The sequence below is a fragment of the Ovis canadensis genome, chromosome 2 (genome assembly GCF_042477335.2).
Source record: "Ovis canadensis isolate MfBH-ARS-UI-01 breed Bighorn chromosome 2, ARS-UI_OviCan_v2, whole genome shotgun sequence".
In the NCBI taxonomy this organism is placed as follows: domain Eukaryota; kingdom Metazoa; phylum Chordata; class Mammalia; order Artiodactyla; family Bovidae; genus Ovis; species Ovis canadensis.
Window position 1 is genome coordinate 246,533,612 of NC_091246.1, and position 21,431 is coordinate 246,555,042.

The 21,431-nt window shown below is 57.2% G+C and overlaps 1 protein-coding gene across 1 annotated transcript; it reads right to left on the minus strand.

Moving 5' to 3' along the window:
- Positions 1-2,874: 2,874 nt before the first annotated feature.
- Positions 2,875-20,657, minus strand: SELENON (selenoprotein N). The gene is made up of 12 exons (XM_069575006.1): positions 20,253-20,657; positions 19,478-19,595; positions 14,965-15,098; positions 12,005-12,217; positions 11,702-11,826; positions 11,010-11,147; positions 9,362-9,443; positions 8,555-8,743; positions 8,077-8,182; positions 6,897-7,009; positions 6,704-6,805; positions 2,875-5,292 (listed from the first exon to the last, which is right to left on the minus strand). The coding sequence occupies exons 1-12, from the start codon at positions 20,433-20,435 to the stop codon at positions 5,122-5,124; spliced, it is 1,674 nt and encodes a 557-aa protein (XP_069431107.1). The 5' UTR covers positions 20,436-20,657; the 3' UTR covers positions 2,875-5,121.
- Between the last annotated feature and the right edge of the window lie 774 nt (positions 20,658-21,431).

Genomic DNA, 21,431 nt, shown 5'->3' on the forward strand with positions numbered 1-21,431 from the left:
GTCAACTGGCTCTTTACCGCTCTCCACGCTTAGTCCCAATCCAACCTTTGGGAGGGATCTATGTTGCTATTCCACCTCCAAATTGATCGGTGTCTGCTGTCCCCACCTCGATTACAAACTTCAGAAGCTTCGCGCCGGCGTCAAGGCTCCAGGCTTAGTGCTTGCCCGACCTCATCTCACTCTGGTTCCTTCAATTTATTTTTATTTTTTGTAAATGAATTTATTTAATTGGAGACTAGTTACTTTACAATATTGTAGTGGTTTTTGCCATACATTCACATGTATCAGCCATGGGTGTACATGTGTCCCCCATCGTCAACCCCTCTCCCACCTCCCTCTGATTCCTTCAGTTTATGCTTCCCAGCCAAGACCCTCTACAGTCTTCTCTGCACCAAGAAATGAGCTTCTTTCTCCTCTTGCCTCTTGCCCTCCAGTGCTTTGTGGCTTTCTTTTATTTTAGCTGTTGTGTATCACACACTCATACCCACCACGATATATTGTGAGTTGGTTGCTCAGATGGGTAGCCCAAGAAGCAAGACACCAGAGGCATTGCAAAAGAGACCCACATTCCTTCCAGCCTCGCTCACGCACTCCCTTTTTGTGCTCAACCCCCTGGAGTCTTGGTCACCACGGCATCCAGGCCTGGGTCACATGCCCTCCTCTGACTTGTGTGACTATGCCTGGCTCCCAGGCTGCTGTTCTTTGGCCTCTAAGCTTGAAAGTCCCAGCTGCCAGGGACAGATGGGCTTCATGGTGGGGAGAATCTGTGCTGTCACACAGGCCTCCTATCAAACAAACTCCTTGCTTTAATGCCCTATTGTTGCTCTCTTGAAATTAACAAAAAAAAATTTTTTTCAACAAGGGCCCTGCATTTTCATTTTGCACTGGACCCTGCAAACTATGTAGCTGGTCCTAGTCAGAGACTGTGTCCACCCTGATTCCCACTATACTGCAAATTATGAAAATTTGAAATTTGGTCCAGCCCTCTTTCCAGGATGAGAAATTGTTGCTTTAATCATCACGTTCCCATCCTGGACAATGGCAGATCTTGCAAATCCATTCTAGCTGCCTTTCCTTGGATGTGGTAGTGCAGTCTTTGTTTTTCCCAAAGATCCCTTTTACCCAGCACATGACTCTATCCCCCAGCAGCTGTGCTGGCTGCTCACAGCTGCCCCATTCTCAGAATGGAAGCCCTAACCTAATAAGTTACTCTACCTCTAAGCCTAGGAGCAACTGATACAAGGTACAAGAGGCCAGTTCAATTTGGCGGTATGGTTTATGCTCTAGAGCCTTTCTCTGGTGATCTGGCCAAGGTTTGGCTTTCAGATTCTAATTCTGCTCAAGGTTCTTTCTTTCCCCTTTCTTCGTCAATAGCCATGAAATTAAAAGGCACTTACTCCTTGGAAGGAAAGTGATAACCAACCTAGACAGCATATTAAAAAGGAGAGACATTACTTTGTCAACAAAGGTCTATCTAGCCAAGGCTATGGTTTTTCCAGTAGTCATGTATGGATGTGAGAGTTGGACTGTGAAGAAAGTTGCTGCTGCTGCTGCTGCTGCTAAGTCGCTTCAGTCGTGTCCGACTCTGTGCGATCCCAGAGACGGCAGCCCACCAGGCTCCCTCATCCCTGGGATTCTCCAGGCAAGAACACTGCAGTGGGGTGCCATTTCCTTCTCCAAAGCATGAAAGTGGAAAGTGAAAGTGAAGTCGCTCCGTTGTGTCTGACCCTCAGCGACCCCATGGACTGCAGCCCTCCAGGCTCTTCCGTCCATGGGACTCTCCAGGCAAGAGAACTGGAGTGGGGTGCCATTGCCTGTGAAGAAAGCTGAGCGCCAAAGAATCGATGCTTTTGAACTGTGGTGTTGGAGAAGACTCTTGAGAGTCCCTTGGACTGCAAGGAGATCCAACCAGTCCATCCTAAAGGAGATCAATCCTGGGTGTTCTTTGGTAGGACTGATGCTGAAGCTGAAACTCCAGTACTTTGGCCACTTGATGTGAAGGGCTGACTCATTTGAAAAGACCCTGATGCTGGGAAAGATTGAGGGCAGGAGGAGAAGGGGACGGCAGAGGATGAGATGGTTGGATGGTATCACTGACTCAATGGACATGGGTTTGGGTGGACTCTGGGAGTTGGTGATGGATAGGGAGGCCTGGCGTGCTGCAGTTCATGGGGTCGCAAAGAGACGGACATGACTGAGCAGCTGAACTAACTTCTTCAACCCTTCTTTTACAGGTTTTTCCTTAAGTTCACACCCTCAAAAAGAAAAAAAAATTACCTAATGCGTATCTCAGGCTCTAAGATGATGGATTTAACTTCAGAATCTTTCTCAACACAGAACACCAGATTCTAAAAATAATAAGTTCTCTAGGTCTATCACAAATTTATTTTAAGCAAGTTACTCAAGCTTCTGGTGACAAATAAACTAGTCCCAGAGGGATTCCAGCCATGCTCCCTTGGCCATCTGCCAACTCCCGAAAATGTTGTTGTTCAGTCACTAATTTGGCTCCTTTCAACCCCACGAACTATAGCACACCAGCCTCCTCTGTCTTTCTAGTGATTCACGTCCATTGAGTCGGTGATGCTATCTCATCCTCTGCTGCCCCCTTCTCTTTTTGCCTTCAATCTTTCCCAGCATCAGAGTCTTTTCCAATGAGTCCATTCTTTGCATAAGGTGGCCAAAGTATTGAAGCTTCACCTTCAGTATCAGTCCTTCCAGTGAATATTCAGGGTTGGTTTCCTTTAGGATTGAGTGGTTTGATCTTGTGGTCCAAGGACCTCTCAGTTCAAAAGTATCAACTCTCCAGCAGAGGAGTGAGATGGAGAACAGAACAGAACAACATCCGGCTGAAAGGAAAGGCACTTAGAACCACCCTAATCTCTTCAATTTTATTATAGGACACACTGGGGACAGAGGAGGGAAGTGGAGGAGGGGTGACAAGAGGGCAGCTGGGGGCCTCCGCCACCATGAGCCTTTGAACACAGTAGGGGATCAGGCAGAGGCATCAGGAGAGGATTCAGGAAGTGCAAGCATCACCTTCCAAGGGACAAGGATCCCTCATCATGGCCTCGGCCTTCTTAGCCCAGCATGAGGGGAGGAGCCTGCTGGGTGGGAGGGCTGAATGTCTTCGGACACCAGGTGGCTAGTGGGACGGGTTACTGCCACCCAAGATGGAAGCACTGAGACAGGCTTAGTGCCCTCCCTCCCTTTAAGCTGCCTCCCAGGAGGGACACAAAGAACCTGGCCGAACTTGCTGGCTCGCGCCTCATTTGCTCTAAAGAAGACAGGGGAACCTGACATTTTGGTTTGAAAGGCTTTCTTTTTCGCCTCGGTGAAAACAGGCAGGGGAGAGGTGGGAAGGACAAGACAAAACACTCCCAACATCAAGACACAGGCTGAATGTCAAGCCCACCACCGAGTCGCCTTGGGCAAGTCACTTCGCTTCCCTGAGACTCAGTTCCTTCATCTACAAGACAGGAATGACGGCTACCCGCCTCGCGTCCTTTGTTGTGAGGAGTAAATGAGAAAATACATGTCATCTTAACAGGGTGCCTTAGACAGGGAAAGCGCTCAGTAACTAGCTATTATCGTGATACGCGATACAACATCGAGAACAAGCCTGTGAGGAAGGCTCAGTGTGGAAACTCTAGCGGTGGCGGGGGGACTCACAGGTGGGAGGCTGGGGAGTGCATCTGAGATGTTTGCCTTCCTTCCCCTTTCAGGCTGAAGAGGGAGCCCCCCGACCCCAGTGGGGTGGGGGGGTAGGGGGTGGGGGCGGGATACGTAGGGGTGAGGAGGGGCCTTCGTGAAAGCCCCAGGGCTCCTCATGGGCCTGAGTGGAGGATAAGGATACAGTTGGGGGTATACGGACCCTCTGGGGACTATTTTTAAAAAGTTGGTCGAGAAGGAGGAAGAGAAGGGGATGTTTTCTTCCCACAGAAGCAACTGCAAAGATATCAAGCTGGATCCACCTAAGCTTTCAGATCCAGCCATCATGGGGCGGCTGCTGGGGGGACACCATTGCCCCCTTCTTTCTCCTCAGTGCTGGGGCTATCAAAAATACATATAAACTGTGAGAAAGTTCACATAAAAACGCTTTCTGCATGTATAAAAAAAAAAAAAGACTGGCCATGGTCAGTGGCTCGGGATGTGGACTCAGGGGCCAAGGAGAGTTGGTGGCCGCCCAGCGGTAGATAACCTGGTCTGGGCGGCCTGAGAGATGGGACAGCGCTTGCTCTGGGGGAGGCTGTGACCTCTGGGAGACGTTTCTGTGGAGCTGAGGTCTGGGGTGGGGAGCAGATGGGGGCTGTTACGGAGACACTGGCTCCATGAGTCTCGCTGTCACCCATGCTGGGGTAGGCCGTAGGGGAAGCTGAGGCCCTTGGCCTCAGTGGACTTCTTGTCAAGGGCAGAAGCCTCCTTCACTGTAAACCTCCCAGAGAGCAGGCCTCCAGGAAGTCCTGAAACAGGTTCTGGGGTCCTTTCGTCAGGTTGGATTGAGTGGTCTGGAGAGCAGCAGGGTACAGTACGATTTCCCCTTCTGAAGAAGGGTTCTGCTCAGAGCTTCCGGAAGGCTGACGTCACCTGGGCAGGGGACCCCAGGCGCAGGAGGGCAGCCAGGCAGGCCTCTGGCCTGGAAGAAGCCTCCAGACAGACAGGAGTGCTTCCTTGGCAGCCTCTCCCCACCCCAGGCCAAGGCTTCTTGATGTCTCTTTTGGAAGGGGTGAAGGTAAGGAGAGGGGGTGGCCCTGTCTTTTTAGCACCCATTTTTCCCTATTGTTCGCCCTGCAAGGGCCAGGACTATGTGCCTGAGTGGGGGAGGTCTGAGGAGATGACCCCAGGCCGTCTCTTTTGGGGTCTCAAGCAGCTACCAGAGCCAGGAACGTAGTTAAAGGCTGGCGGTGACAGCCAGCACTCAAGGTCAGCCAAGGACCCCCTGTCCACCCACCTCCAAGGCAAAGCTCGGATGGCCGCCATTAGCTGACCCCAGTCCCCCCAGGCAGCCTGAGCGGTGGAGCGAAGGGCTTGGTGTGTGACACATGGGAAGGCTGCTCTGGCGCTCCCAGGAGGAGAGGCCTGTCCTGCTCCCTGTCCAGCTGGGGTCTCACTGTGGCAGGCTCACTAGGGCTGGAGGAGGGGCAGGCCGCGCCGGAGGCCCTCCTTCAGGAACTGCATGTAGGTGGCCGTGGACGGGTCTTCAAAGGTGGACGAGAAGCTGAAGACGTGGTTCTCAATGTCCTCAGGCTTCATGGACGTGATGTCCAAGAAGTAGTTGGCGTTGATGTGGTGGACCTGGGGGAAGAGCTGGGTGAGGAGAACAGAGGTGGGGGGCCCAGTGCCCGCTGCGGCCTCGACTTTCCTCGTCTGGGCAGATGACGGGCAGGCTGGGCAGCCACGAGCATGAGCACCGCGGGAACTGTTCCCCTCTTTCTCCGCTCACAGGGCTTCCTCTGCCTCCAGGGCTCCACACCTCGCCCACCAAGCAAAAACCTAAGGCCTTTCAATATCACCCCTCCCCCCAACCCCGCCTCTGTGCCCTTTGACCCTCTTGTCTCTGATCCCACAACCCCTGAAATCCACACTCACTTCTGTCAAAATACCTGCATGCCCAGGCCTGTGTCCCCATCAGCCTCCCACTCCAGCTAGTGAGTACCTTAAGGGCGGGTGCCCAGTAAACGAACGGGAGAGTGCAGGCCACCCACCGCCCAGGCGGAGTCCTGTCTGCCCAGCTCCGCCACCTGGGGCCCTGCTGGGCTGGGTCCACTAAGGGGGTTTCGTCCATGGACCAGTGTGATCTGGCTGATACCCTGAGGCCTTCCCTTCCCTGAGCCTGAGACAGAAGCTTCCCTGGTGGCTCAGCTGGTAAAGAATCTGCCTACAATGCATAAAATCGCGGTCTGATCCCTGGGTCGGGAAGATCCCCTGGAGAAGGGAGTGGAAACCCACTCCTTGCCTGGAGGATCCCACGGACAGAGGAGACTGGTGGGCTACTGTCCGTGGGGTCGCAGAGTCGGACACGACTAAGGGACTGATGCTTGGGCCAACCCAGCTCTCGCTCCTGCGCTGCTCCCCGCCTGCTGACCTCCCACCCTGCCCATCCCCCAGGACTGAAGGGAGAAGGAGCAGCTTGCTCAGAAGAGCAAGCGATGCTGAGGCTCACAGGTGGGCGCCTATTTTCAGAGCCGGCTATGCTTCTTCCTTGTGTGGCTCTTGCCACGTCTCTGCACTCTTCTGAGCCTCAGTTTGTAAAAATCAGCATTAGTGATCATCGGTCTCATGTGCGAATCCCGCTTGAGCACGTGAGTGCTGTGTCAGGGGCCCTCAGGGAGAGCGGGGGTCTTGCCTCCGCCTGGGTGGTGTCAGGTCTTTTTTGCTGCCACCAGGCCTGCTCCCTGCCACCCCCCATCCCTGCCATGCCAGGGCTGGCTGCAATGGTCTGAGGTGAGACTTCCCTTCTGGGTTACATTCCTGTCCACTCTGCTGCCCACTGTGCCCCAGAGTGCTCCTGAGGTCCCCATTCTGAGGGAAGGTCCCGACACCTGCAGGCAGGCCGAGGGGACATCAGGGGATAACTGAGGCTCTGACTGGCTAAGAGACCAGCCAGGAGGCGGCAGAGTCAGACCGGGATGATGAGGTCTATAAGCCACAGCCCTGGCTCTCTGCTTCCTCTGCCCGCAGCTGAGGCCGGCTGGCGGGGACCTACCACAGTGCCGTTGGGCAGGCAGATCATCATCTCCACGGGGAAGCTGTACTTCTCCAGGTGCAGGCTGGCCAGCTTCTGGTGGGATGGGTTCTCCTGGTTGGTCTGCGGGGACAGTTGGGTATATGCTCCTGCTGCCTGGGCTCCACTGTCCCAGGGGCTCCCATGGGGCTCTTGCCACCCACCTGCCACTCACCTGCAGGTCCTCCAGCTCCTTCACCAGGGACCAGGTGCTGATGAAACTCTCGTTGAGGAGGGCGAGGATGGGCGAACTTTCCAGGACCGTCTCCCGGAGAGTCCGCCCTGAACCTGTTCAGGGAGAAGCAAGGCCAGGACCCCACATGTCTCACTGGGATTTCAATCAGCAGTAAACCTCAGGGACTACAGAATACTCTGTGCACCCAGGTGAAATAACAGTGATTCAAACAGTGCCACAGAAGAGGTACTGAATTCCTGGTAGCTGTAATTAACATCAGTAACATACTGGAATCCTGGGCTGAGACTTGGTGTTGGCCCCCACCTGGCCCAGGGGCTTGCAGACACTGACAGCTTCTTAAATCCACTAAATGCTGCCCCGGGACCTCTGCACAGACTATCCTTCTATTTATCTAAAACACTTCCTCCTGTCACTCGACAAACCCTTAATCATCCTGCAGAGTCTCAGCTTGTGTCACTCTTTCAAGTAAGCCTTCCCTGACCCCCCTGTTACACACTCCTGTGCCACTCTGGACCTTGCCTTGTGCAAACTTGCCACACTTGTAGTGTCTGCCTTCTGCACACACTGTGTGCTCCCTGAGCCCAGGGACTGCTTCTGACTTCCTCGATGCAGGATGCCCAGCATCTAGCCTACGGCTAGGCACAGGAGGTATCCAGGATGTTTGTCGATTGGCTGGACGAGGGCAGGGGCACTGTTTGCTCCTCTTTGTAACCCCCGTCAGGCACCCAGAGATCTTTGCACCACGGGGTGTTTGTTGTAATTTTCTGATTAAATGAAAAGTATACAGGCTTTGGCACTGTTTTTCTCTCACTTGTGTGCAACACTTTCCAGAGCACAGACACTTTCACATCTGTTTTCACAACGGTGGGAGGTAAGTATGTTATCCTCTTATTGCTGAGAAAACTCAGGTCTGGGAAGGGAAATCACTTGGCCAAAGCCTCCTGGCTGAAGATGGCAGAGCTGGGCTCCTTCTTCTGAGTCCAGCAGCTTCCTTGGAGCTCAGCACAGCACCCTAGAGCCCTCACCCCACCTCCCTGCCCCATGCAGTCCTCAAGCAACCTCGGGCTCTGAGAGCAGAGTCCCGTGGTCTCAAAGCCTCCTGCACCCACGAGGAGTGACGCCACCCTCCTCTCCCGACGGACTGCTGGGGTCTCCTCACCTCAGCAGGACTGGTCGTCCAGGGCCCCCCACAGCAGGATTGAGTGCACCAGCTTGTTCTTGGCCTTGGCTTGGTCAAAGGCCTCGGTGAACGGCAGGTAGGTGACCTGGGGCCAAGTGGGGACAGAGAGAAGCTATTGTGTGCGGCCAGGGTCCCACTGCAGGGGCTGAGCATGTGATGTGCATGTGGGTGTGTGTGTATTTGTAGTGGATATGTGTGTGTGTATGCACATGTACGGATATGTGTGTACATATGCATGGATGTTTGTTGTGTGCGTGAGATGCTGAGCCAGGGGATGGCTCTGCCAAGTTCTGAAGGACAAAGGGGCGGCTCCCTGGTCCAGGCTGAGCCCCACAGGGAGGCAGCCTCAGCCACAGCCCTGCCTGGCACTCGGTGCCCAGGGCCCACCTGCTGCTCCTCAGCTCTCATCCCAGCCCCAGGGAGCCCGCCCCTGCCCGTGCCCGCTGTCCTGCTTCACCTTCTTGAAGGGGTACATGGCCACCTCCAGGCGCCGGGCTGCCTCCTCCCAGCTCAGCTCTCGCTGCCACTGGATCTCCTCAAACACAAACTGGAGGGGCTCCCCTGAGGGCAGGCGGCTGTCGATCAGGTTGCCATCCTCGTCCAGGATCACGGAGGGCACCGAGGGGCCCAGCGCCTCCAGCTCCATCTGGGCCAGGGGTCAGTGAGGAATGTCTCAGTGAGGGGCAAGAGTCCTCCAGGGGCCCCGAGAGACCCTCAGAGACACGTCACTCATCGCAGAGGTGGGGAGACAGGCCCAGGGAAGGGCAGGGCCCAGTCGAGGCTGTGCAGTGAGTCTGGTACAGAGCCCACTGTCCCGCCAGGGCTCCACCGAGGGAAGCCAGCTGAGGGCCCCTGGCAGCTGCTGGCCTCTGCGTGCAGGAATACGTGTCTTCCCAGGATCCGGCTGTGCCTGCCAGGAACTCTGTCATTCCCTGTCCTGAGGCTCCTAGCCAGCTGGGTCTCCCTGCAGCCAAGCTGAAAGACTCTGTGGCAGGGCCCTGCCACCAAGCCCCACCTTCCAACCTGGGGCTTCCTGGGTGGCTCAGTGGTGAAGAACCCGCCTGCCAATGCAGGAGATGCGGGAGACCTGGGTTCGATCCCTGGGTCTGGAAGATCTTCTGGAAGAAGAAATGGCAACCCACTCCAGTATTCTTGCCTGGGAAATCCCATAGACAGAGGACCCTGGTGGGCTACAGACCCTGGGGTCGCAAAGAGTCGGACACGACTATGACTAACCACGTGAAGGGACCACCTGTGCGCTCACCTGGGGTATGTAGCCGATGTCCACCTCCATGTTGCTGCTCTCACTGGCCCCATACAGCCACTCCATGTCCACATTCAGAGACCTGGAGACGGGAGAGGGCGCCCAGGGCACAACGCCATCATCAAAGCCCATCAGACATCAGACTTCATCTCGCCGAAAGCCTGACGCTGGCCCCATTTGATAGATGAGGACACTGAGGCTCAGCAGGGTGAACCTAAGGTCTCAGAGCCACTGGGACGCTGACGGCAGAGCCTGGGACCTTCTCTTTGGCCAGGCTGCCTCCTCCAAAGGCATTAGGCCCACACCACCCTCCGCCGACCCAGGCCTTTACAGTTTACCAAGGGCTTCCACCTCCACGGCTCACGCACTGCCTGCGACCCATGACTCTTAGAGGCAGCGGCCATCAGTGCCTCCCCAGCACCTCGAGCAGGGCAGGAATGAGAAACGGGTGCCGTCCTCCCGCTGCGGGCCTCCTCCACTGTCTCCAGTGGGAAGTCTGGCCTGATCATGTGCAACCCGCAGATCCACCGCATGAGGGCGCCCCAGGGCAGGCTACCAACCACCTTGGGCCGGTGAAGCAGGCACTCCACCCGCGCCTCCTGCTCCTTCGGTTTCATCCAGTCCAGGCCCCCACCTCCACCCCTGGGCTGGGGGCAGGCGTGCCCTGGGCTGAGCCCCCGCAGCACAGGGACATGCTTGCTGAGCAAGGGAGAGGAGGAGGGCCGCTCCTTCCTCATCATTTTCATATGGGCCCCTCGTTGCCCTCGGTAACCCTGAACGAGGATGGCAGGTCGCTCCTGGTCCTGGGTTCTCTTCCCAGGCTGTCCCAGCGACCCTCTCACTCCTGCCTAGGACCCAGCCCCCCATCTAGCAGATGAGGAAACTGAGGCCTGGAGGGGGCCAGGGCCTTGCCCACAGCCACTGGTGCCAGAGCTGAGACTTAGCTCTGGCACTTGGCTCCCAGCCCGGGGACCATCCTGGTACAGTCACTCAGGCCCCCCTGGGCTTGCCATCTGGGACAAAGCTGGAAAGGCTCTCTGTGTCCCGTGTTCCCCCGACAGGAGGCTGACCCTGAGCAGGTGGAACAGGCAGGCAGGTGGCTGGCATCAAGCCCTTCCAGAAGCCACCCTCAGTCCCCACCCAGGGTATGGGGTAGCAACTACAGGCAAGGAGGGCCTTCCCCTTAGGTCTCCGCATGTGCTGTTCCCTCTGCTAAACCCTCCTCAGCCCCCAGGTCGCTGCACAGATGTCCCTTCCTTTGGGAAGGCTTCCTGCACCCCCACCAGTCAGGCCCCTGCCCACCTGCCAGCCTTTCCCTAGGGTGCCAGGGCAAGGTGTAGTCACGAGTCTGTCAGCAGAATGAGCAGCGGGGCTCCAGCTTCAGGGAGGGGCTGCGGGCTGGTGCCTTAGGTCCCAGCGCAGAGCTGGCTGGTCACTCCATCATCCCATAAGCGTGTCCCAGGTGCTGCCTGGGATGATGGAATGACCACCTCCCTGCCCCCGACCACCTCATACTGCCTCCTCCGAGGTCAGCTCCAGGTGCTTCCCAAGAGAAGGGGCTCTGGGGAGAGACTGAGGGGGGCTGAACTCCGGGAACTGTCGGGGGGCACATGGGAGCAGGATGCTGGGGTGGGATGGAGGCTCTCACCTGTGGTTGGGCACGAAGAGCCGGAAGTCACGGACGTGGGTGGCATCTTTGGAAAGGATGATGTGGCCAGTGAACTGGCCGGGGGAGAACCAGAAGGGGAAGTCGGGGGGCTCGCTGAGCTGGAACTCGGCGTGGATGCTGGAGGGAAGGGAGCCAGCTGGGAGCGGGATCCCTGGCTGAGCAGAGCTTGCCTGCCTGCCCCCTTCTGCCCCAAAGCCTGGAACCCACACAGGGATGGCCAGACTCTGGGTGGGGCAGAAGTGTATGGGGCAGGGAGAGGGGAGGCCCACAAGGCGCTGCCCTACCTTCAGGGCCCAGCTTCCCTGCGCCTTCCCTGGAAGCATAGCTGACCCTCCTCTGAGCTCTCACAGCCTCTCCAGGGGCTGTGTGACCTGGTGTCACAGCTCTTATGCACCCCCTTCCATGTGGATGACAGTCACGGCCACCAGCCCCATGCTAAAGCACACTCAGCACTTTTTCCTTCCTCCTGGAGGAAGCCACCCCCTCCCCGGTGCGTGAGGAGGAACGTGAGGCTCAGAGAGCAAAGCTGCTTGGCCAGGCCCGCAGGGCGGTACGTGGTGGTGATGGTGGTGGCAGGGCCTGGCCCTGGCTCCCAGGGCTGTACCCTTCCGTGCTGCCCTGGAGTCCCAGGCCCAGGTGAAAGCAGGGATGGGGCTGCCAGGACCCCTCACCGGAACATCACGGTGTAATAGAAGTCGCTGATGGCAGTCAGGCAGGCCACGGCCCCCTGAGGGGCAAAACGGGTCTTCACGAAGGGCCGTGGGTGGAACATGCTCAGAAGCCGGTGGATGATGACCTGCGGGGAGGGCAGTGGGACCCGGGGTTGGCTTGCGAGGACCCTGCTCCCCTGGCTGAGTGTTGGCCCTGGACCAGGGGTGGGGCCGGACGGAGGCAGGAGTGCAGGGCGGGGGGCAGGCCGGCGCCTTGGGGTCCAGGAGCAGGGCTGGGGCATGGGGCCATGGGGCTGCCCTCACCTCCTTGCCCTTGGGCGGCGGTGGGTAGAAGCGGTTGTTGGACAGGTAGCCGGTGAAGACGCTCAGTTCACTGGGGATGATCCACCAGGGCTCACCCAGCTCCACGTGGCCCCGGGGTGGGAGGAAGGGCCGGAAGTGGCGGGCGGCAAACACAGCGCTGGGCGAGGCTGCCGTGGTCCAGTTGCGGAGGCCAGACAGGGCCAGGCGGGAGACCTGGGGCAGGGAGACCGCCAGCACGCTGGGCACTGAGAACCTCCCAGGCTGCCTGGAGGTCTCCTTGAGCCCTGAGCCAACCCCCGAACCCGGGAAACAGAGGCACTGGGAGGCTCCTGCTCTGGTCAGGACGGGGTGAGTCTGGCTGGTACCGTCCTGCCAGAGCTGAGGCTCACTTCGCCCCTCCCAGCCCCCAGCCTGGGAAGTGGTGCCCCTGAGGCCCCTCGGGTCCAGCCCAGGCCAGACACCTCTTGCGAGGACAGGGGAATCGAGGCAGCAGGAGGGTCACCTAGGACTGGAACGGGGGGCTCTGTGTGGTAGGCCCTGACCACCTCTTCCCGCCTTTCAAGCCCAGGTCCCACTTCCCTCTTGTGCATAAGCCAGCAGACCAGCACCATGTGCCCCCGGCCCGCCCTGGGCTTCCTCACCCCCTCCGCCTGCCCTGCTTTCTGCCCCCTTAGCTCCCCCTCCAAGTCTCCTCCCTGCAGCTAACGTCCTGGGTGACAAAAATTCAGGAGTCTGTGGGGGGAGCAGAAGCCACCTTTGGGTGAAATCTCTAGGGGCAGGGGCAGGATGAGACCACAGAGGAGGGGGAGGAAGGGCACCGCTATTTCAAGCGTAGCCTGGGCCATGCTGGCTGGGCACCCCGGGCCCAAGGCCTCCCCTGACCATTTCCTCATCAGTAATCCACCCCAGTGCTGTCGGATGAGTGACGGGCAGGAGGGCGGGGGGGCGGTCAGGCACTGTGCAGGCCTAGAGCAGGAGGAGGCCCTGGACCACGCAGGTCCCCTGGTCAGAGCCCCACTTTTGGTGGCTCTTCCCCGCCCTTACCGGTCACCAACAGCAGCTGCCACGACAGTGAGTGCCTGGCCCCGCTCAGGGCTCCCAGCCGCCAGAGAGCTGTCCCACCTTTGACAGTAACAAGTCCCCTCCTCCACCTCCCTGGTGAGGGGCCCTGGGCTCAGGGAGACCTGGAGAGGCGGGGCATAGGGAGCAGAGAACAGGGCAGGCAGGGGGGTGAGGAAGCCCAGGGATGGCAGGGGCACCCGGGCTTTTGGTCTGCTGGCATACGCACAAGCTGAGGTGGCGAGGGGAGCTCTCAAAGCAGGGCTGGCCGGCCGGGGCCAGGCGGAGCCTGTCTGCCTGCTGGTCCTGCTCACAGGCTTTGGAGCTCTTGGGGAGCGGCCCGCAAGGTGGGGCCTGAGCTAGGGAGGCAGGGCTGGGGTCTTCCAGACCCCACCTCCCCTGTTAGTGCAAGTGGGCCCCTGCACCTCTTCTCTCCGCTCGGTGGGAGGGACTCATCTGCTCAGACAGCACTCGAGCCCATCAATGGTGGACCTTATCCACCCAGACCATGCTGGACTCTCCCCCGGACGTCCTCAGGAACCTCAACTCCAGCAGTCCAGACTGGCCGCATACCCTCCTTACCAGACCCGCGCCCCTCCTCCAGCTCCCATCAGGCAATGGGTCCCCCACGCACCTGGCCACCAGCCAGAAGCCTGAGATACCCCAACCACCCCTCCCCACCCCCTGCCTTTAGGAGCCCCGTGCTGCCTTTCTTCCCTCCCCAGCATCCCTCGGGTGGTCCTTCTTTTCCATCACCAAGGCCTCCCCTTCCCTCTTCCTGTCTTCCCATCCCTCCTAGGAACTGGCCTTCTTCCCTTCCATTTCTCCCCAGCTGCCGGCCTGGAAAGCCTAGATCTGATGAGGGATGTCTCCTATTTCAAAACACACTATGGTATTTGGCTGCTGCAGAATGAAGGCCAAAGTCAGGCAACTGAGCCCCTGGGCCATCAGGCAACTTCTCTTCCAGTCCCACTGATAGGGATGCCCCTGCCCGGGGTCCAGTCACCCCCTCTCTCTGCCCTCGGGGTCCTGCCAGGCATCTCCTGCCTTCAGGCCTTTGTCTGTGCTGAAGTGATGGTTCAGCTGAGACACAAAGGCTGAGCAGGTGTGGGCAAGGCAAAGAAAAAAGGCGTTCTTGGTCGAGGGACCAGCATGTGAGCTAGCTCACAGGTGGAGGAAAGTCTGGACATCTGGAGCCATGGACAGCTGAGAGGAGAGGGCGGGGGAGTGAGCGGGAAAGGCAGCAGGGCCTAGGGATGCCAGATCCTGGGAGGGTTTGAGACCTTGTCCACAGGGCCTTGGGTTCAGGTGGGGCTGGTTAGGATGGCACTTGTCAGGGTCATTCTCCACTCCAGAGCCCCTGCCAGGGACTAAACTTCAGGTCCAGTTCATTGGAGCTCAAGAGAGCACCTGTCAGGGGCCAGGTACTGTGCTAGGGCCCTGGGGATGCACAAATGCGTGTCACAGGCCTTGCCCTGCAGAAATCGCAGCCTTGGAGTGGAAGACTGACCTGTAGAAAGTAATGATCATAAGCAAGTTGTCTGCATTGGCATGGTCTCTAGCATACCAGCTGTTTCCTCCAGCCAGATCCTCCCTACCCTGTGGACACCGGCCTGAGCCTTCGTCCCTTGCAGTTGCTGTCAGAGGTCATTCCCTCTGGGGAGCCATCTGGGTCACAGGTTCATGCGTATCCCTCCTAGCTCCCCTACCAGACTGGGGTCCTGGATGGTGGGACAGGGCCTGGCACGCTGGGTGCACAGAGGGCACTGGATGAGGGAGGGAAGGGAGGGAGGAAAGATGAGCAGAGCACAGACCATTCTCAGGAGGCAAGTACACACAGATGGTCCCCCGTCTCTGGTCCTGTCTCCGGGAGGCCCCCTGCCCCTCCTGCCCCGACTTACCCCTAGGAACCCATCTTTACTCTTGGTCATGGACTCAGGGAGCAGAGGCTGGAATCGGGCTTCTATGGTGAGAGTCTCCTCGCTGGGGTCAGGGGGCAGCTCCTCTTCCTCGTAGTTGGCCGTAGGAATCGACCCTGTGAGACACAGGCCAGCAGACAGGGGTCCTCCCTTAGACGGCAGGGCCTTACTTCCTAGGATGGTCCGCATGGGCCAGTGATTAAGGAAGCCATGCTTGGGAGGGATGGGGGTGGGAGGTTGTAACAGGTAACAATCACCAAAGTAACAATATAGATTACATCATTTATCAAACATATACAAATAAATTGTATATGTATTGGGCTAGCCCAGAAGTTATTTGGGCTGGTGGCTCAGACAGTAAAGCGTCTGTCTACAATGCGGGAGACCCGGGTTTGATCCCTGGGTGGGGAAGACCCCCTGGAGAAGGAAATGGCAATCCACTCCAGTACTATTGCCTGGAAAATCCCATGGACGGAGGAGCCTGATAGGCTACAGTCCATGGGGTCGTGAAGAGTCGGACACGACTGAGTGACTAATCACATCACATCACCATAACATCTTACAGGAAAACTCGAATGAACTTTTGGGCCAACCCAATATGATATACCGGAGAAGGCAATGGCACCCCCACTCCAGTACTCTTGCCTGGAAAATCCCATGGACGGAGGAGACCATGGGGTCGTGAAGAGTCGGACACGACTGAGCGACTTCACTTTCACTTTTCACTTTCATGTACTGGAGAAGGAAATGGCAACCCACTCCAGTGTTCTTGCCTGGGGAATCCCAGGGACGGGGGAGCCTGGTGGGCTGCCGTCTATGGGGTCACACAGAGTCGGACACGACTGAAGCGACTTAGCAGCAGCAGCAGCAATATGATATACGAAGTGTACGTATAATGAATACAACATAGTATATCCCGCATATACAGTTTCTCCTATATATATCACGTTTTAGTTTCACAGTAGTCCTGTGAGGCAGTATTATCAATTCCATGTTACAAATGAGAAACTGGAGGCTCAGAGAGTTGAAGTCACTTCCCAAGGACACACAGCCAGGCCGGGTATGAATCAGGATTCAAACGTGGGCCTGTTGTACCCTAAACCTGCAATCAACCACAACTCTCTTCTGGGAACATTAAGCTCTCCAAAGTTTCCTCAAAGGCTCAGGAATCAGATGACCTGGGTTCAAGCAGCAGCCCCACTCCTCACCAGCTGTGTGGTAGTTGGCCCAGGGGCCTGTTATGAGGATTAAATGAGGTAATCCACGTGGTGTTAGCACCAGGCCTGGTACAGAGTAAGCCGTAATAAACATCAGCTGTATGACTTATTACCAATGGTTTCAGGGTTGGGGATCCACAGGGCTAGGGCTCAAGCCTAATTCTGACCCTAACGTGTGCTCCTTCTGCCAGGCCAGGCTGGCTGGTCCCCTTCCCTCAGCCCATCTCTGGGGTGAGGTCAGCTCTATTTCCTGGACTATTTGGGGGGCAAATCCCTCAGCCCTTCTGGGAGTTCATGCTACTATGCATGTCCGGTCATGGGGGTCTCATGGAGAAGCAAGGGCTGCTCGGAGAGGTCAGGGAACGTGGAATCAGGCAATCTTTGGTGTCACAGAAAGAGTGCTGGTCCTGAAGTCAGGAGACCTGCTTCTCCCTGATTTCCTGGGTGGCCTGTTTCCCCATCGGTATAAGGAGGGGCTGGACTGACAGTAGCTGAACTTGATTCATTGGATCTCTTCCTACTCAGAGACCTGCCAAGTGTGTAGTCTTTCAAATAGCAGGGAGGGGCCCCATGACGCAGATAATGGAATGAAGCATGGGTGGGCCTCGCCATGACTGCTCTCTTGGGGGCAGAGACCATTGCTTGGCGTTTATTGACGGATCGACAGACTGGATGGGTACATTCTAAGGAGTGCTTACCCAGGAATCGCTGGAATCACCGGGATGCCTTTTTAAACTACAGATGCCCAGAACCCCGAGTCAGACCTACTGGGTCAGTCTCCAAGGGCTAGAAACTGGAGAAAGTGTGCTTTTGATTAGCATCCCACCCTCCTACCTCCAGTGGCTTCTGATGGAAACCCCTGTTCCAAAGCATCCCAGTTACTTCTGCATTTCTAAGTCAAGGCAACAAAATTTCCAAACAGCAGTCTGGAAACCTCAGAGGAACGGAGCAACAGGAATATGTAGGGTTACTGGTCAGCTTCCTTATCCAATCATTTTACTGTTCTCACAGATAATTCTGACTAATAATGCCCTGCATGTTGTGGCTTTTTGGTTTTTAAATAAAAAGTTGTATTTCCCAACTTATACGTAAACTTTGCTCACTATAGACAATTTGTAAAAATGTTAAGCTACAAAGCAGAAAATTGGGCATACATAACTGTACCACCTAGAGAGGCCTGTTTGCTCTATTTCCTACTTAGATGTGGTGTTTCTTTTTGGTTTTATTTTTTGTTCATCCGACAGCTTGGTCCAGTTTTGTACTCACAGTGGCTTAGGTGGTAATGCAGGGAGAGATTATTTTCCCTGATGGAGAAAAAGATTTGTGTAAAAAAACTAAAAGTATCCCCAAGCTCAGCAAGCTTGGCCAACACGTCATTATGAGGGAACTCTGGCTCTCTAGGCGCAGAAAAGGACAAGGATGTGGCTGTGTGGCTGCTCGGAGCAGTGCATGCAAAATACGAAGTCAAAGCAAATCCGCACGGGACTGACCTGTGCACTTGCCCATCTGCTTTCATGACAGAACCTGACTGCCCCTGGGAGGCACCGACATGTCTGCTCCACCAAATTAGCATTTTTCATCTGACTCTTCTCTGACAGGGACTGTGCCACCAGGCCGGGACTAAGCTGACCTACCCAACCCTATCCCGAGACACAGAAAGCCCATCTCGGACCTCGGGCGCTTACTTGCCTGAGAGCAGCTGATATCTCTTTCTGTCTTTCCCATCTATTGACCTACTTACACCAGGCGATCTTGGTAACAAGTAGATGCCCAAGATCAGAAGTTCAAGAAACATCACAAGATATGGACACAGAGGTTAGGCTGGTGATGGAGTGGTGGAAGAGACATTTTATAATTCATTAGAATGCTTTAGCTCATCTTTACAACCGAAGTCAAATTACATCCAGGCAAAAACAGGTGACAAAGTAGGATAGGAATCTGACAGTTCCCCAGGAAAGTTTAATATTTAGTAGTAATAGCAATAGCTCCTGTCTATTGATTATCCAGGCTTCCCAGGGGGTGCATTGGTATAAAGAATCTGCCTGCCAATGCAGGAGATGAAGGAGACACGAGTTCAATCCCCAGGCTGGGAAGATCCCTTGGAGTAGGAAATGGCAACCCACTCTAGTATGCTTGCCTGGAACATTCCATGAACAGAGGAACCTGACAGGCTACAGTCTGCTGCTGCTGCTGCTGCTGCTAAGTCGCTTCAGTCATGTCCGACTCTGTGCGACCCCATAGATAGCAGCCCACCAGGCTCCCCCCGTCCCAGAGATTCTCCAGGCAAGAACACTGGAGTGGGTTGCCATTTCCTTCTCCAATGCATGAAAGTGAAAAGTGAAAGTGAAGTCGCTCAGTCGTGTCCGACTCTTTGCAACCCCATGGACTGCAGCCCACCAGGCTCCTCCGTCCATGGGATTTTCCAGGCAAGAGTACTGGAGTGGGCGCCATCGCCTTCCCCAGGCTACAGTCTACAAGGTCGCAAAGAGTCAGACACGACTGAGCACACACACCACGCCACTGACCATCTACTGCACTTTGCAGACGTTTTCTCTAATCCTCAAATCAGCTGGTGCAGGACCTGAAGACAGAGGCTCCCTAATCCTCGCCCTGCACCCTCCTCACACCTTTTCTTCCTGGGCAGGCTGGAGAGCCTTCCTCTCCCCAGTCTCTCAAAGTATACATGTGAGGATCAGGTCAGCATCCATCTCACAGGCACTGCTAAGAGATAACTCAGAAGGTGCTTAAAGTGAGTCTGGTCCTGGGAAAGTGGTCAGAGAATGTTAGCTTGTAATATTCACCCGTGAGGAGAACAAGCTCGGAAAGGGGTGTGTGTGCGTGCATGTGTGTGTACTCATGGTGAGGCAGCTTGCCCCAACCACCCGCTAGAAAGTACCTCTAAAGCCCAGGGCAGCTGAAGGTGCTTCAAGTGATGTCTGGTCCTGAGGAAGGGGTCACAGAATGTTAGCTTGTAATATTCACCTGTGAGAACAGGCTCAAGCATGTGTGTGTGTCTGTGTTTGTGTATGTGTGTCTGTGTGTCTCTGTGTGTCTGTCTGTATGTGTGTCTGTGTGTGTGTGTCTTTGTTTGTGTGTACTCATGGTGAGGCAGCTTGCCCAAACCACCTGCTAGAAAGTATCTCTGAACCCCAGGGCAGCCGCCTCCTACTCCAGGCAGTCCTCCTGCTCAGAGCAGACACAGAGCAAGAACCAGAGGGCGGTGCCCCAGGGCCCTCCTCCCGGGTCCCCCCTCCCGGGTCCCCAGCCTCTCCTGGTACCTGTCAGCTTCTCAGCGATGGGCTTGAACTCCTCGGGGCTGATGTACATGTCCCGGTCAGTGTCCAGGGAGGAGAAGAGGAAGAGGCCTTCTGTCCCCAGGGTTTTCAGTGCTGAATCCTGCTTGGGAGGAGGCTCTGAGTTGAGCAACCGGATACCCACTGGTATCCCAAACCGCTCTCACCTTCCCGAGTTCTTTCAGTCCATCCATCTCCGAAACATCTGTCCAAATGCCACTTCTGCACGCCACAGAGCCCAGGTCCCCCGTTCCCATCCCTCTCGGTCCCTGCTACACTCCGAGCCTTCGTCCACTGTCCCCTCTCTGAGAGCCTGCTTCGTATCCGAATCCATCTAGAGTCACCCTCTTGGTCCACCCATCGTCCTCCCTGGTCTCCCCTCCCCACCGTCCCAGCGCCCCCGGCCCCGCCCGGATGCTCGGGTCCCAGCTGCGCTCAGTGCTTTGTCTGCGGTGAACTGTCCTAGTCACCCGTCCGCCCGCTCCCCTAGGAGCCGTCCCAGCCCCGGCCTCACTCGGGCCCGTCTGCTCACCCCCGTCAGTCCTTCCTAGCCCGCCCGTTCTCTGAGCCCCCGCCTTTCCTTCCCGGCCGCCCTCCCGGCCCTCTGGCCCCGTCCCCCTCCGGTCAGGCTGCCCTTCCATCCCCGCCCCGTCCCCCACCGGCCCCCGGCCCCTCGGAGCCCTGCCCGTCGGCGAGCCCCGCCGCCCGCGCCCACCCGAGCGTCCCCGGCCGGCCGCCGCGCCCTCCCGCCGACTCGGACCTGCCTCGCGGCCGCCTGGGCCTCGCTGTAGCGGGCGAAGGCCCGGGCGGCGGCGGCGGCCGCGGCGGCGGCGAGCAGCGCCCCGAGCAGCGCCAGGGCGCGGGCGCGGCGCGGCGGGGGCGCGGGCGGCGCGGCGGGGCCGGGGCCCGGAGGCCCGCGCTCGCCCGGCCGGGTCCGGCCCATGGCGGCGGCTCCGGGCGGGGTGGCCGCGGACGCGGAGCCGCGGCGGCGCGGGCGCGGGCGGGGCCGGGGCCGGGCCTGGGCGCCGGGGCGGGACGCGCGGGGGCGCGGGGTCCGGCGCACGGCGGCGCTGCTGGCTCGCGAGTGCAGCGAGGGAGGCGCGCCGGGGCTCCTGCTCCACACACCCTACCGGCCGGCGGTGTCTCCTTCCTTCACTTTCCTCTCCCGGAACGAAACCGGGCCTCCGCGTCCCGCCTAGCCTGGAGGAGCCCGGGAGCACTTCCAGGCCGAGCACCGCGAGGAGATGCGAGGGAAGCCAGAGGCGGGCCGGGTACCCAGTCTCCCCACATCCCACCCTGCCTCTTATCCGACCTGCTTTCTGAAATGTCCCCAGTCATCGCGAGACAGAAAACTAGCCAAGTTCAGCCCTCCCTGTTTCATGGTCCTGCTGGAAGGCCACCTCTGCAGATTCACCAGGGACAGGAGCTACCCGTGTAAGGACAGACGGGCGCAGCGCTGAACCCTCAGCCGCGGGGCCCGAGTTTCTTCACCTGCAGGGAGGATTCAGAGAGGCTCTTCTGTGGGTTGGTTGGTGTTGTTCAGTCGCTCAGTCGTGTCCGACTCTTGGCGATTCCATGGACGCCAGGCTTCCGTGTCCTTCACCATCTCCCAGAACTTGCTCAAATTCATGTCCATTGAGTTGGTGATGCCATCCAATGATCTCATTCTCTGTCCTCCCCTTCTCCTCCCACCTTCAATCTTTCCCAGCATCAGGGTCTTTTTTAATGAGTCAGTTCTTCGCATCAGGTGGCCAAAGTACTGGAGCTTCAGTTTCAGCATCTGTCCTTCCAATGAATATTCAGGACTGATCTCCTTTAGGATGGACTGGTTGGATCTCCTTGCAGTCCAAGGGACTCTCAAGAGTCTTCTCCAACACCACAGTTCAAAAGCATTAATCCTTCGGTGCCCAGCCTTTTTTATGGCCCAACTCTCACATCC